The 15,207-nt window shown below is 35.6% G+C and overlaps 1 protein-coding gene across 8 annotated transcripts in view; it reads left to right on the forward strand.

Annotated features, from left to right (window-relative positions):
* NEK1 (NIMA related kinase 1) overlaps positions 1-15,207 on the forward strand; it is a 214,403-nt gene that overhangs the window by 37,256 nt on the left and 161,940 nt on the right. For all 8 annotated transcript variants that reach the window (XM_053901128.1, XM_053901131.1, XM_053901130.1 and 5 more), the window contains exons 7-11: positions 1,701-1,768; positions 1,885-1,971; positions 5,518-5,572; positions 8,129-8,329; positions 14,629-14,689. In XM_053901128.1, the coding sequence (XP_053757103.1) occupies positions 1,701-1,768; positions 1,885-1,971; positions 5,518-5,572; positions 8,129-8,329; positions 14,629-14,689 (472 nt within the window). The remainder of the gene's footprint in view (positions 1-1,700; positions 1,769-1,884; positions 1,972-5,517; positions 5,573-8,128; positions 8,330-14,628; positions 14,690-15,207) is intronic.

Here is a 15,207-nt window from a genome sequence, read left to right on the forward strand (position 1 = left end):
TTTGTCCCCATAGCTCACTCATCTGTGCGTAGAGTTTCTTTCATGGATGCCCCACTGGGCTTTCTCAGTCCTCAAACTAGGTAGATCAGAGGGTATTTGTCTCCTGGTGTCAAGGCCATGTGTTTGTCTTACCTTCTTACACCTGTAACCTCTCGTATAGCCTGATTGCCTCCGGATGTGTAGTAGGAAGAGAAGGATCTGTGATGGGAGCTTCATACCTCATCCTTCCTGTCCCCCAACTCTGCCACCTAATCCCAATTTCACCCCATTTTGCTCCATCCCCATCATCCCTGCTTTGTGTCATCTTTGCCTGTGAACATGTGTCTGAATCAAGTCTCCTGAATGATGTGGGGTTTAATTTATGTGCCACAAACTCCTGCCTTTACTGTTTGATAGAGCATTGGGGTTATATATTTATGAATGCAAATTAATTGGGTAAATTATTGGAAAATTTTAAGATTCTTTTGTTATATTTAGGCTAATTGGAATTTTTAAGCATTTTTTTTTAATGGGGGAGTCTGGGTTCATTTATTTGAAGTTATATTGAGATATATTTCAAATACCTTAATATTCACCCACTGGAAATGTATTGTTCAGTGATTTTTAGTATATTCACAGAGTTTTGAAACCATTACCATTCTCTAATTCTAGAACATTTTTTTATAACTCCAAAAAGAAACCCTGTACCATTAGCAATCACTTTCCATTCCCTCTCTACTTAGACTCTGGAAACCACTAATTTACTTTCTTTCTCAATGGAATTGCCTGTTTCTGGACATTTTATGTAAATGGAATCATAATATGTGACTTTGTGTATTTTAAGTGGGTTGTCTTTTGTTGCTAATGAATTGTAAGAGTTCTTTATTCTGGATACATGATTTGCAAATATTTTCTCCAGTTCTGTGGGTTGTCTGTTCACTTTTGATATAGTGTTCTTTGAACAAAAGTTTTTAATTTTGGTGAAGTCCACTTTATATTCTCTTCTTTGCTTGTGCTTTTGGTGTTATATTTAAGAAACCATTGCCCAACCCAATAACACAAAGATGTACTCCCATATATTCCTCTAGCAGTCGTATAGTTTCAGTTCTTATATTTAGGAATCCATTTTGAGTTAATTTTTGTGTATGGTATAAGGACCTACATTCATTCTTTTGTATGTGGATATCCAGTTATTCCAGCTTTTAAAAAATGTTTGTTTATGGGGTGCCTGATTGGTGGCTCAGTTGGTTGTGTCCGACTTTGGCTCAGATCATGATCTCACTGTTCATGAGTTCGAGCCCTGCGTTGGGCTTTGTGCTGACAGCTCAGAGCCTGGAGCCTGTTTCGGATTCTGTGTGCGTCTCTCTCTCTGCCCCCCCACCCCCACGCTCTGTCTCTCTCTCCTTCAAAAGTAAACATTAAAAAAATTTTAAAAAATGTTTATTTTTGCGAGAGAGAGAGAGCGAGCATGTGCGCGCAGGGGAGGGGCAGAGAGAGGGAGATAGAGGATCTGAGTGGGCTTCCATGCTGACAGCAGAGAGCCCATTGTGGGGCTCAGACTCACAAACCATGAGATCATGACGTGAGCTGAATTTGGATGCTTAACCGACTGAGCCACCCAGGCACCTCCCAGCTTTTTTTAAACTAGATTTGTTGTTGTGAAAAGAGTTGTCAGGACTGGACTGTAACAATATTTCTGGCTTTTTATATCTCTTAAACAGAACATATTTTTAACCAAAGATGGGACAATACAACTTGGAGATTTTGGAATCGCTAGAGTACTTAATAGGTAACATACTAATTTTAAACTTTGTTTTGATAAAATGTCCATGGTGGTGTATATGTTTTAATTTATAATATATTTTAGTATCTTAAGCTTCTCCAATAATTCTTTTTTTGTCCTAGTACTGTGGAACTGGCTCGAACTTGCATAGGGACCCCATACTACTTGTCACCTGAAATCTGTGAAAACAAACCTTACAATAATAAAAGGTATTTAAAATGATATTCATAACATGACATATTCCCTTTAAATCTTTCTCTTGTGCTGTATTTACTGACCTCAGGATATTATTGCAAAATCATTAATGCTCATAGAAATATATATGTAAATATATATATATATACATACACAGACATACGTACACCCATTTTTTTACTATACAATGAGGGGGGATTGCAAATAAGTTATTTCACTGTCTGTCTAAAGGAACTATAGAAAGTATCACCTTATTGTTTAAGTTATAATTGGAAATAGAGTATTTACTTTGGTCTTTGTCATAGCACTTCCTATTGAAATATCTAATAGTTAATATTTATTGAACAAATTATATGCCCGGCACTGGTTTGAATGCTTTCTATGTATTGACTCCTTTACTCTTCACAATAATCTAATGAGTTGTAAGCATTAATTATTCCTCCTTTTCCTTGTAAGGAAGCCAAATGCAGGGAGAGAGGGAAAGCATCTTGCAAGTCCCAGGCATCTGGCTCCCAAGCCCAAATCCCTAATCATTGAGTTGTACTGTGGCTAACAGATTGTAGAACATGTGACTGGGATAAAGAATGCTGCTGCTGAATTCTATTTACCATTTATTTTCTTTCTAACTGAAATATACTAGCCAAGAAATATTGGTCTTAAATTTGAAAGCAGGGGTACTTGGGTGGCTCAGTCACTTAAGTGACTGACTTTGGCTCAGGACACGATTTCGTGGTTCATAGTTTGAGCCTGGCTTCGGGCTCTGCGCTGACAGAAATAGCATTAAAATCTAAAATTACTTGAGCTTAGGGCACGGCTCAGTTGGTTAAGCATCCAACTTCTGATTTTGGCTCAGGTCACGATGTCACAGTTCGTGAGTTCAGGTCCTGCTTTGAGCTCCATGCTTGTTTGTGTGCATGCGTGCTCTTTCTCTCTCAAAATAATAAGTAAATAAACTAAAAAAAACTTTGAAAGCACTCACAGAAGTTAAAAGGAAGAAAGCGATAGCTCCTTTTTTTGAGTGGGAAGGAAGCTATGTTTGAAACCTGAGCGCTTGAGACTGAGAACATTAATGTATTTTTTAAATGAATTTAAATTACAATAATCAGTCTAGTTCATGGAAAGTATTATTTAGTGTATATTCTTAATGATACTAGCATTTCTTTGAGCTAAAGTAATTTTTTAAAGTTTATGTATTTATTTTGAGAGAGAGAGAGTGAGGGAGGGGCAGAGAGTAGGGGAGAGAGAGAATCCCAAGCAGGCTCCTCTGCTCTCAGCATGGAGCCCAAAGCAGGGCTTGAACTCATGAACTGTGACATCATGACCTGAGCCAAAATCAGAAGCTGGATACTTAACCAGCTGACCCACGCATGTGCCCTGAACTGAAGTGATTTTAGACTTTAATGCTATTTCTGTATCTTATGAATAAGTCAACTGTGAAAAATATCAGTCTTTATCTTTTTTTTTTAATTTTTTTTTTTTTAACGTTTATTTATTTTTGAGACAGAGAGAGACAGAGCATGAACGGGGGAGGGTCACAGAGAGAAGGAGACACAGAATCCGAAACAGGCTCCAGGCTCTGAGCTGCCAGCACAGAGCCCGACGCGGGGCTCGAACCCACGGACCGTGAGATCATGACCTGAGCCGAAGTCGGACGCTCAACCGACTGAGCCACCCAGGCGCCCCTCAGTCTTTATCTTTAAATTAGGAATGTATTTAATCCTTTGGTGAATTAAAAAAAAATTTTTTTTTAAGCACTTTATTTATTTTTGAGAGACAGAGTGTGAGCATGGGAATGGGAGAGAGAGAGACAGAGACACAGAATCTGAAGCAGGCTCCAGGCTCTGAGCACAGAGCACTGTCAGCACAGAGCCCGACACTGGGCTTGAACCCACCAACCATGAGATCATGACCCGAGCTGAAGTCAGAGGCTTAACCGACTGAGCCACCCGGGCGCCCTGAGAATTTTTTATTTTATTTATTTTTGAGACAGAGAGAGGCAGAGCATGAGCAGGGGAGGGGCAGAGGGAGAGGGAGACACAGAATCCAAAGCAGACTTCAGGCTCTGAGCTGTCAGCACAGAGCGTGCCGCGGGGCTTGAACTCACAGAGTGTGAGATCATGACCTGAGCTGAAGTCGGATGCTTAACCGACTGAGCCACCCAGGTGCCTGAGAATTTTTTATTGTAATGTTTATTTTTATTTTTGAGAGAGAGAGAGTGACAGAGTGTGAGCAGGGGAGGGGCAAGAGGGAGAATCTGAAGCAGGCTTTAGACTCCCAGCTGCAGCACAGAGCCCGACACAGGCTCCAACTCAGGGAACCGTGAGATCATGACTTGAGCTGAAGTTGGACACTTAACCGACTAAGCCACCCAGGCACCCCTGAGTATTTTCTATAAAACTAATTTTGTGGGGAAAATAGTTTAAAAATGTCATGGATGAGCATTGTCAGTATACTTTAAAATTCATATTTTTCTAAATATGTTTTAAAGTATTTTTTAAAATAGGATCATTAGTGTAATGGTTTTGATTATACATGTTACATGTACTAACATGTACAAGTTACTAAATGGCTTAATTACTATTCACATTTTTTTGCTAGTTGATCTTGAAACTAAATAAATTTTGGGGGTTATAGATTTATATTTGTAGCTTTTTGTGAGTTTAGTTAAAGGTAACTTTGGGATTTCAGTATTGGATTTTCTTTTTTTCCAATAAGTTCAGCTTTCAGGAGTAGTGGTTTTTGTTTTTATTGACTACTAAGGGCAACTGTTGCTCTGAACTATGAGATTTTTATTTTTTCTTTTTAAAAATGGAAGATAGCATTTAATTATAAAAATATGTGTAAAAGAGAGGAAGAAACTATAAAGGAGACATTATAACTAAGTCCTTAAGATTAAATAAATATATTTACCTTATATAATATTTCAGTTGGCTGTCCTATGTTTCAGATAAATTTGAGTAAATTAATATTTTCTTGTTTATCATGAAAACAGTATTTTGCTTTTATAATATATAGATTTTTAATTGTATTATTTTTAAAAGATGTTTATTTTGAGAGAGAGAGCACACGTGCATCTGGAGGTAGGGCAGGAGAGAGGGAGAAAGAGAATCCCGAGTACGTCCTGTATTGGCAGCGTTATCCTGATGTGGGGTGGGGCCCGATCCCATGAACCTCGAAATCATGACTTGGGATGAAATCAAGAGTTGGATGCCCAACTGAGCCTCCCAGGTGCCCCTTATATTTTTTTTAAATCATGGTATTTCATAAATAATTGAATAAAATAACTAGAATATTCATGAAATTTACTGATTTTGTTCTTTTAAATATTACATTTCTTTAATAAAACTTTAAAATAATTGCTTGGGCAACTGCTTCTTCTAATCTGGGATAGCTACTTTTATCATTTGGATATGGTTGAAATTTTGAGTTTTAAAGGATATATTTTATGGAACATATATTTTTGGAAAGCATTTTCATTTTGCTTTCGTTTCCTTTAAATAAAAAAAAATTTAAGTAAACTCTGATACTTAGAGAAAATTTCTCATTTTTCCCTTTTCTAGTGACATTTGGGCTCTGGGGTGTGTCCTGTACGAAATGTGCACACTTAAACATGCAGTAAGTAGAACTTTCTGAAATATTTTAAAAATTATGTCCTGATGTACCTATAATATTTCTATGTTTTAAAAATCATATGCCATCTTTCAGGGGGCCCACTTGTACTGGAAATTCTTCTCTGTCAGTTTTTAAGTTTCTCATCTTTCAAGTGTAAATTTAAATAGATTTTCCTTTAATATATACATATATTACATATGTATGTTATATATTTATTATTATAATAAGTATATCATACTTTTTTACAGGAAATTATTCCTAATGAGAAAAACAAATTTGCTGTCTTTTTAATGTTACATTCATATATGAATTTGGTATTTTAGCTTATTTATTTCATCTTGGTGATTTCTCTCAAAACACCCGAATTATTTGAGTTTGGAATTGAAATTGAAGAACAATTTTTTACCATATTCATTGAGGGATTTTATCAATTCAAATGCTCTTTAATTAAAATTTTTATTTTTTAGACTTTGTTGAGATGGCACATAATACTCCCAAAAGGGGGAGTTTTTGTCTTAAATAAGTTGAATTTTAGCCACTTTCCATTTCAAAATTTTGCTCTTTAAAAATGCTCCCCCCATTAAACAGTAATGTATTTTCATTACAGAAAACTTAAGAAAATAGATAAAAATAGAAAGAAGTGAATGAATATCAAAAGTAGTTCCTGTAATTGGTAATAAGTACTTGTAATATTTTGTTGTTTCCTTTCAGGCTTTCTTCTACATTAATTTTTAAAAGGATTTTTTTCTCTCTGTCTAAAGTGTGATTATATTGTATAAGCAGTTTTATAGCCTTGTTTGTATTTCCTGATATTATTTGGGGGATTTTTTGTTGTTGTTGTGTTTTTTAATGATTGCACACTCTTCTACTGTATTGTCTTAGCTGTTATTTTTCTTTCTCAAGGTAAAAAAGCATAGGCTGCCAAAGTGATGTGGAATGGTAGTTATCAGATCTGTATTTCAAAGAATTGGTCAGTTTTTCTGACATAACAGTCATTTTAGGTCTAACTCAGTGCATTTTCTTTCATTTTTCATCTACATTGTTCTGTCACCGTTGCTTCTGTATTTTGGAGCTATTTACACTTAAGTAGACACATGAAGTTAAGTAATTCACTCACCTTTATGAAAAAAGCTTGTCAGTTAAGAGATAAATGAAAATTGATTGTAGGGAAGGAATAATTTATCATTCTGCATTTAGAATTCCTTCTTAGGTACATAGATATTTCTAAATTTCTATTTGAATTGTACTCAAATTTTAATAACCTGAATATCATATTGTAATTGTCTAGGAGAATTCAACATTTAACAGAACGTTTTTATACTTGGTATAATTATCAATACCTAATTTATAGCAAGTTTTGTTTTGTTAATGTGTATGTTAAGAACATGTTACAGTGTGTAACTATTCTATACTATTTTAGCAGAGATATCAAAAGCTTAATTTTACTTTGAAAATGAAAATTAAATCTTTAGATTTTAAACTGCCCCCTTTTTTTTTTTTTTTAAATTTCAGTTAGGGTTTATAGTGTGTTTACTCTTTTTTTTAAATTTTTTGTTTTTAATGTTTATTATTGAGAGATAGAGCATGGGAGGGACAGAGACAGGAGAAGACACAGAATCCGACACAGGCTCCAGGCTCTGAGCTGTCAGCACAAGAGGCTGACGTGGGGCTTGAACTCACAAACTGTGAGATCATGACCTGAGCTGAAGTCAGATGCTTAACTGACTGAGCCACCCAGGCAACCCTGTTTACTCTTTTTTTTTAGTTTAGTTATTTATTTAGAGAGAGACAGAGACAGTGCAGATGGGGAAGGGCAGAGAGATGGAGAGAGACAGTCCCAAGCATGCTGCCAGTGCAGAACCTGATGTGGGGCCTGAACCCACGAAACTACCAGATCATGACCTGACCCAAAACCAAGAGTCAGATGCTTAACTGACTGACCCACCCAGGGGCCCCTATTGTGTTTACTCTTAAGATATATACTATTCCCATTGATATGGCTTATATTCCTCTTTGGAATATTTGCCACATTGCTCCTTATATGGCTTTTGGAAGTATCACACAGTTCATAATAATGAGCAGTGTTTAAAAGGAAAGTAATTAGTATTTTTATTTATTATATTTTTCTCAGATACTTGTCGTTTTGTAGTTAATTTCCTTTCCCAGTTACTGCAACAAGGCACAGATAGGCAGGTCTTAAATGAAGACTACAAGGTTTGTTTGTTTTTGTCTTTATTATTATTCTTATGTTTTTATAAAATCTTTAATACCTTTATTCCATCTTTCAGTGTGTTGAATAAGTAAAAATTAATCTTTTAACAAGTTATGATGTTTTATGAGGACTATTAGTCTCTTTTAAGTATGTTTATAAATAACCAAGTAAACTTTGTTCTGAATAACATATGCTAATATATATATGTATACATATATGTATTCTGATTAAAATATTTTTAAGAGGATTATAGTTCTGTTCTTTAGGAAAAGAACTATTTCTCATTGTTTATTCCTATTTTCAATTTAGTATGTTTCATACATGTTTATTTATTTTCTGGATTTTAGTTTGAAGCTGGCAGTATGAAAAACCTGGTACTGAAGATAATATCTGGATCTTTTCCACCTGTGTCTTTACATTATTCTTATGATCTCCGCAATTTACTCTCTCAGTTATTTAAAAGAAATCCTAGGGATAGACCATCAGTCAACTCCATATTGGAGAAAGGTTTTATAGCCAAACGCATTGAAAAGTTTCTCTCACCTCAGGTATGTGTTTTTTGTTTTTGTTTTTACTTTAAAATAGTAAGATTATGGTGCTTAATTAGGACATGGCCTATGTTTTGTGGAGAGCACAGCACAATTCTGGAAGATCGAAGTAGCTTTTTCAAATTATACTGGAGTCACCTTTCTTTCCATTTTCATACAGTTCTTCCCCTTTGTTTTCTAGTTGTGAATCTGTGGTAGAGAAAACATTCCTCCTGTGTTCCTCTTACCAGTTAATTTTTACACTTCCAGTCACCAAATGTGTGGTTGTTTCTCCCACACCAAGCAATTCTGCAACATAGCTGGGTGTCCTGCAATTTAGTTCAGTCTGGTACTGTCTACCTGGAGATGTATATCATCATATCCCACAGATTAAGGGCTCAGTTCCCCAAGACTGCCCCACTTCTGAAGCCAATGGCAAGTTCATGTTGTCACCTGTGCTTTTGACTGACCAGCTATAAATCAGAGGTTCCCACAACCCCCTCCTCTGGTTTGGTTACTAGAGTGGTTCACAGAATTCAGAGAAATATTTACTTAAGTTTACCAGTTTATTGTAAAGGAATCCTAACTATAAAGGATACAGATGAACAGCCAGGTGAAGGGATACATAGGGAAAGGTCTGAAAGTGTCCTGAGTGCAGGAGCTTCTGTTCAGTGAAACAGATGTGTCACCCTGCTGGCATGGTCACCAACACAGAAGCTATCTGAATCCTGTCGTTCACATTTTTTATGGAGGCTTTATTATGTAGACATGATTGATTAAATCATTGCCCCTTAGTGTTTGATTCAACCTCTAGTCCCTTTCCTCCCCCGGAGAGGAGTAGAAATGAGAGTTCCAACACTCTAATCACGAGGCAGATTTCCCTGGCAATCAGCTTCCATTCTTAGGGGCTTTCTAGATGTCACCTCATTAACATAAATTCTGAAGTGTACTTGAAAGGGGCTTGTTAAGGGATATAGGAGTACTGATGCATAGGGGCACTTGTACCCCAATGTTTATAGCAGCACTCTCAACAATAGCCAAATTATGGAAAGAGCCTAAATGTCCATCAACTGATGAATGGATAAAGAAATTGTGGTTTATATACACAATGGAGTACTATGTGGCAATGAGAAAGAATGAAATATGGCCCTTTGTAGCAACGTGGACGGAACTGGAGAGTGTTATGCTAAGTGAAATAAGCCATACAGAGAAAGACAGATACCATATGGTTTCACTCTTATGTGGATCCTGAGAAACTTAACAGGATCCCATGGGGGAGGGGAAGGAAAAAAAAAGAAAAAAGAGAGGTTAGAGTGGGACAGAGCCAAAGCATAAGAGATTCTTAAAAAATGAGAACACACTGAGGGTTGATGGGGGGTGGGAGGGAGGGAAGGGTGGTGATGGGTTTTGAGGAGGGCATCTTTTGGGATGAGCACTGGGTATTGTATGGAAACCAATTTGACAATAAATTTCATACATTTAAAAAAAGGGGGGGGCTTGTTAGTGGGAATGCAAGCTGGTGCAGCCACTCTGGAAAACAGTATGGAGGTTCCTCAAAAAATAGACTAAAAATAGACTAAAATAGACTAAAAATAGAACTACCCTTTCTCCTCATTGAAAACTTAGGATATTTTCTTGAAGTAATATGATCAGTGACATTTATATTTGTAAACCAGAAGCCTATGCTTCAGCAAAAAAAAAAAAAAAAAAAAAAAAAAAAAAAGGAAACTGTATTATATTAAACTCATGAGCCATTCAATGTTTAAGTTCTGTGAACATTCCATGTACTTTCACATTCATGATGTTCTACAATGCTGTTTGCCCTGTAGGATCCTACATGCCTTGTTAACATAAAATCCCCAGTGTGGCATAAAATAAATGTCTCTTGTGTTTGTGGCACAGTGTGATGAGGGGAAAAAAAAAAAAAAAGAACTACCCTATGACCTAGCAATTGCACTACTAGGCATTTATCCAAGGTGTGCTGTTTCAAAGGGACACATGCACCCCCATGTTTATAGCAGCACTATCAACAATAGCCAAAGTATGGACAGAGCCCAAATGTCCATCGATGGATGAATGGATAAAGAAGATGTGGTATATATATACAATGGAGTATTACTCGGCAATCAAAAAGAATGAAATCTTGCCATTTACAACTACGTGGATGGAACTGGAGGGTATTATGCTAAGTGAAATTAGAGAAAGACAAAAATCATATGACTTCACTCGTATGAGGACTTTAAGAGACAAAATAGGTGAACATAAGGGAAGGGAAACAAAAATAATATAAAAACAGGGAGGGGGACAAAACAGAAGAGACTCATAAATATGGAGACCAAACTGAGGGCTACTGGAGAGGTTGTGGGAAGGGGGATGGGCTAAATGGGTAAGGGGCACTAAGGAATCTACTCCTGAAATGATTGTTGCATTATATGCTAACTAATTTGGATTTAGTAAATTTAAAAAAAATTTTAAAAAATGCAGTACAATATTAAAAATAAGAGAAAGGGGCTTGTTAGGCATAACAAAAGACACCTTTATCCTTTTTGGATTTTGATACCTTTATTCTTAACCACTTAGGTACTTTAAGAGTTTTAGGAGCTGTGTGCCAGGAACCGGACACCGAATATTTATTTCTTAATATAAATCACCATATCACAAAACCATCCCTCTGTCTCAGGTTTCTGTTATTGTATTTTCCAATTATTTTATCATGGTACAATGTGCATAACATAAAATGCATCATTGAGTGCCCTGTTTAGTGGTATTAAATAGACTTTCACTTTGATTTAGTGCCACCATTCATCTTCACAGCTCTTCACCTTGTAGAACAAACTCATTGCCCAATAATTCCTGTTCCCCTCTTCCACAACTCCTGGCAGCTGCCTGTCTACTCTCTGTCTTCTTGGGTTTCTAGCTGTAAACTTATTATTAAAAAAAAATTTAAATCCAGTATAGTTAACACACACACAGTGTTGTTATTAATTTTATGTGTATGATACAGCGATTCAATGATTCTGTACAATAGTGCTCATCAAGATGGGTGTACTCTTAATCACTTCACCTATTTCACCCACCCCCACCTACCTCCCTTGTGGTAACCGTCTATAACTGTAAAATTATTAAACCTTTCTGTGCCTTACTTTACTGACCTGTAAACAATGGGATTATAAACATATCTGCATCATGAGGTGGTTATTTTAAAAAATTTTAATTTTTTTAAAGAATTAAAAAAATGATAATGTATGTAAACTGCTTACTGTCTAGCATGTAGTAAGTGCTCAATATATTCAATATAAAACATCAATATATTGTTTTATTATACTAATATAAATATATTAGTATCAAATTATATGATTATATTCTATTTAATAATTCTTGGAAACCGTTCTGTGGGCATTTGTATGTATAATAGATTGTGGACTCATGATTTTTTTCTCTATTACTCACATATAGATGCGTAATAAATACTTTCTGAGTTGAACTAAAATTTTAATTTGATGGGATTTGTTAAATATTTATATCAAATCAATTAGCACAGGTTATTGATATAATTTCCTGAAACTGCAATTATTTTATATTAAGTATTCATATGGCCTGTGTTATAAATGACCACTGTTAAACTCTTTTTTTTTTTTTAATGCTTATTTATTTGTTTGGGGGGGTGCATAACTGGGGGAGTGGCAGAGAGAATCCCAAGCAGGCTCCACACTTTCAGTGCAGAACCAGATGGTGGGGCTTGATATCATGAACTGTGAGATGACCTGAGCTGAATTGAGTGAGATGCTTAACTGACTGAGCCACCCAGGTGCCTGTTAAAATCTTCTGTAAATCACATATCTAGCAAAGTCATAGTTTTATTACATTTTTCTTAATTAAAAAAATTTTTTAAGTTTATTTTAGAGAGAGAGTATGTGTGTGCCTGAGAAAGGGAGGAGAAGAGAGAAAGGGAGACAGAGAGTCTGAAGCAGGCCCTGCATTGTTAGCGCAAGGCCTGATGTGGGGCTTGAACCCATAAGCTGTGAGATCATGACCTGAGCAGAAGTCAGATGCTCAACCAACTGAACCACCCAGGCACCCCTTATTGCCTTTTTTTTAAATAAGTTTATTTATTTATTTTGAGACAGAGCAAGAGAGGGGCAGAGAAAGAGGGAGAGAGAGAATCCCAAGCAGCCTCCACACTGTGAACACGAGGCTGATGGTGGGGCTCAAACTCACAAACCATGAGATTATGACCCCAGCCAAAACCAAGAGTCGGATGCTTAACCGACTGAGCCACCCAGGCACCCCTAGTTTTATTACTCTTATGTACTCATGAGATAACTATCCATATTCTCTGGCTTAATAGAGCATCTGTGTGAACAAATAATTTTCAGAAAACAGGTGTGGATTTAACTATTCCTACAAGGAGAATACATTACTAATCAAGAAAGCCAGTTAAAATGTGTAGATTGAAGGTTACTTATATAGGATATAGCAAAAATCTCTGAAATGTAGGTGTCTTATAATACTCCTTTGTTATAAATAACATTTCAAGGATGATTTATGATGCAATATACTATTGCTTTTTGCAACTACTTCATTGAATCTTGCTGCAGTTTCCCCCGACCCCCACCCCACCCTATCCCAAAACCAGTGGTTAGGACATACAGTGTCAAGCACTAGAATTCAACTAGCCAGCAATGAAAGAAAATATTCAAGCCTAGTATATCAAGATTTATAATATGGAAAGAAAAAAAAAAGCAGATTATGATTATTAACAAGTAGAATATTGGATAGTATGTGTTTAGTATATGTATAGCTTCTTGTTGCTATTTAGATATCACTTAGATTTCATTTTTCATGAAAGCTCTTCTTTGATTCCTAAGGTCTCTTTTCTGCTATATATCACTAGTTCAGTATTCTAGTGAGAAAGTTTATGATACATGTTTTATGGCTTAAACTTTGAAACAATTTATGAGCTTTTTTTATATGAACTACAATAATATTCTGTAGGGTTTTTTTTTTTTTAATCTCTTCTTACTTCTCTATCTACCATCAGCCAAGGTTTAATAGGACTTAATTCTCAATCTTGCACACCCTGGAAGAAGCTTGACAAATCATGGTTAAACTCTACTTCATTAGGAGTATAGGTGCTGTCCAACAGTGCTTTCTGTGATGGAGTATTTTATATATACATTGTCCATTATTGTAGCCACCAGCCATGTGTGGTTATTAAAGAGTTAAGATGTGCCTAGTGTGACCAATGGGTTGAATTTTAAGATGTATTTATTTAAATTGTTAATCTAAATAACTACATATGGGTGGCAACTATGTTGGATAGCACAGCATAGAGATTTCAGAATCTTCTCAGATTATGTATGCCACATCTCTTAGTTCATATTGCATTCACACAAAAAAGTAAAACCCACATTCAAGCAGTGAAAGAAACTTGCCCAGTTTGGGGAAAGTTGGAGTTCGTAAGTCACCCATTTTTTTTCTATGAAAAAGGAAGGGAAAAAATGCAAATGTTCAGAAGAGAATATATATTTACACAGTTGCTCTGAATTGCCTATGAACCAGACCTTCACTTAATTTAATTTATCTTTTGGTGAAGTGGTTCTCAAGGTTCAGCATACATAAAAAATCATTTGGAAGACATTGGTAGGTCCCATTGCTACAATTTCTATTTTAGTGATTCTGAGGTGGGAGAGCCTGAGGATTTCCACTATTGACTACGTCCCCAGTGGTGCCATTTCTGCCAGTATGAGATTGAAAACTGCTATATGGGAATCCTTAATGGGACAGATGACCATCTCAGTCATGTTTTTTTTGCCTGTTGGAGCTTCTGTTCCACTGCTACTGTGGGACTGTTTTCTCCAGGAGGCCTCATTTCTCTTAAAGAGAAAATTATTCACTTGCTCTCCCCTACCCCACCCAGTAAGAAACAAAACAGACTGAAAATTGAGTTAAATCTTTGTTGACATCATCGTTTTCCACTTAAAGAGGGAAAAAAATTTAGTGAGAGAAAATGACTTCAGGAAATGTGATTTTTGGTTCTCAAAATATGCTCATGAATGCTAGGGAATAAGTATTAGAGTATTTTAGTAATAGTAAAAAGAGATATATGTTGAATTATGTAAGAATTTTGTAAGAGTGGAAGGGAATTAGCATGAGATGAATTTGGTGAATGGGTTACTTAGGTTTAGTAAGTATAGTTTATCTGATAGCATATTTGTGACTGAAAAAGGGAGAAAATGTAATCTGATTAATGGATAGGTTTCTTGTTTTGGCAACTTAACATCTTTTCTAACTTTTTCTTTGTCCTCTTTCAATCTAAGCTTATAGCAGAAGAATTTTGTCTAAAAACATTTTCCAAGTTTGGAGTGCACCCTATACCAGGTAAGTGAAATTAATGTGAGTCCAAACAGGTATGTTTGCAGTAATTAATACACTAATGCTAATTAGTAATTCTCTCTAATTGTATTAGAGATATACGTAGGTATAATAAGTTGGGATAATTGTAGATAACTTTAATTCAGGGGAAATGCATCTTTAAATTATTTTTGAGAGATGACAATATATAACACTTCCTGATGAATTAATAACAAAATTTCCATTTCTTGTCTGCCTTATTTAATGAAATCTATCTTGAAATTGTCCTTCTTAGCTGCTGTTCTAAGATTGTTGTAGAAGGCTGTAAAATGTCTTAGGTGTACATCTTTATGTAATATATGTTTCTTTGAGAAATACTTCATATTCTAAAATTTTTAAAAAGTAAGTTAATATGAAGTTGGGTACCTTACCAAGGATAATTTTCTTTTAAATGTGGCCAACAGCAGCAGAATATTTATAAGATTGTGGGTATGGTTATGTACTATGTGTACGTATATTTGTATGCAAAGGACACTGTATTTCTT

Source organism: Panthera pardus, unplaced genomic scaffold, assembly GCF_024362965.1.
Source record: "Panthera pardus isolate Hobbes unplaced genomic scaffold, ASM2436296v1 HiC_scaffold_13, whole genome shotgun sequence".
Lineage (NCBI taxonomy): Eukaryota > Metazoa > Chordata > Mammalia > Carnivora > Felidae > Panthera > Panthera pardus.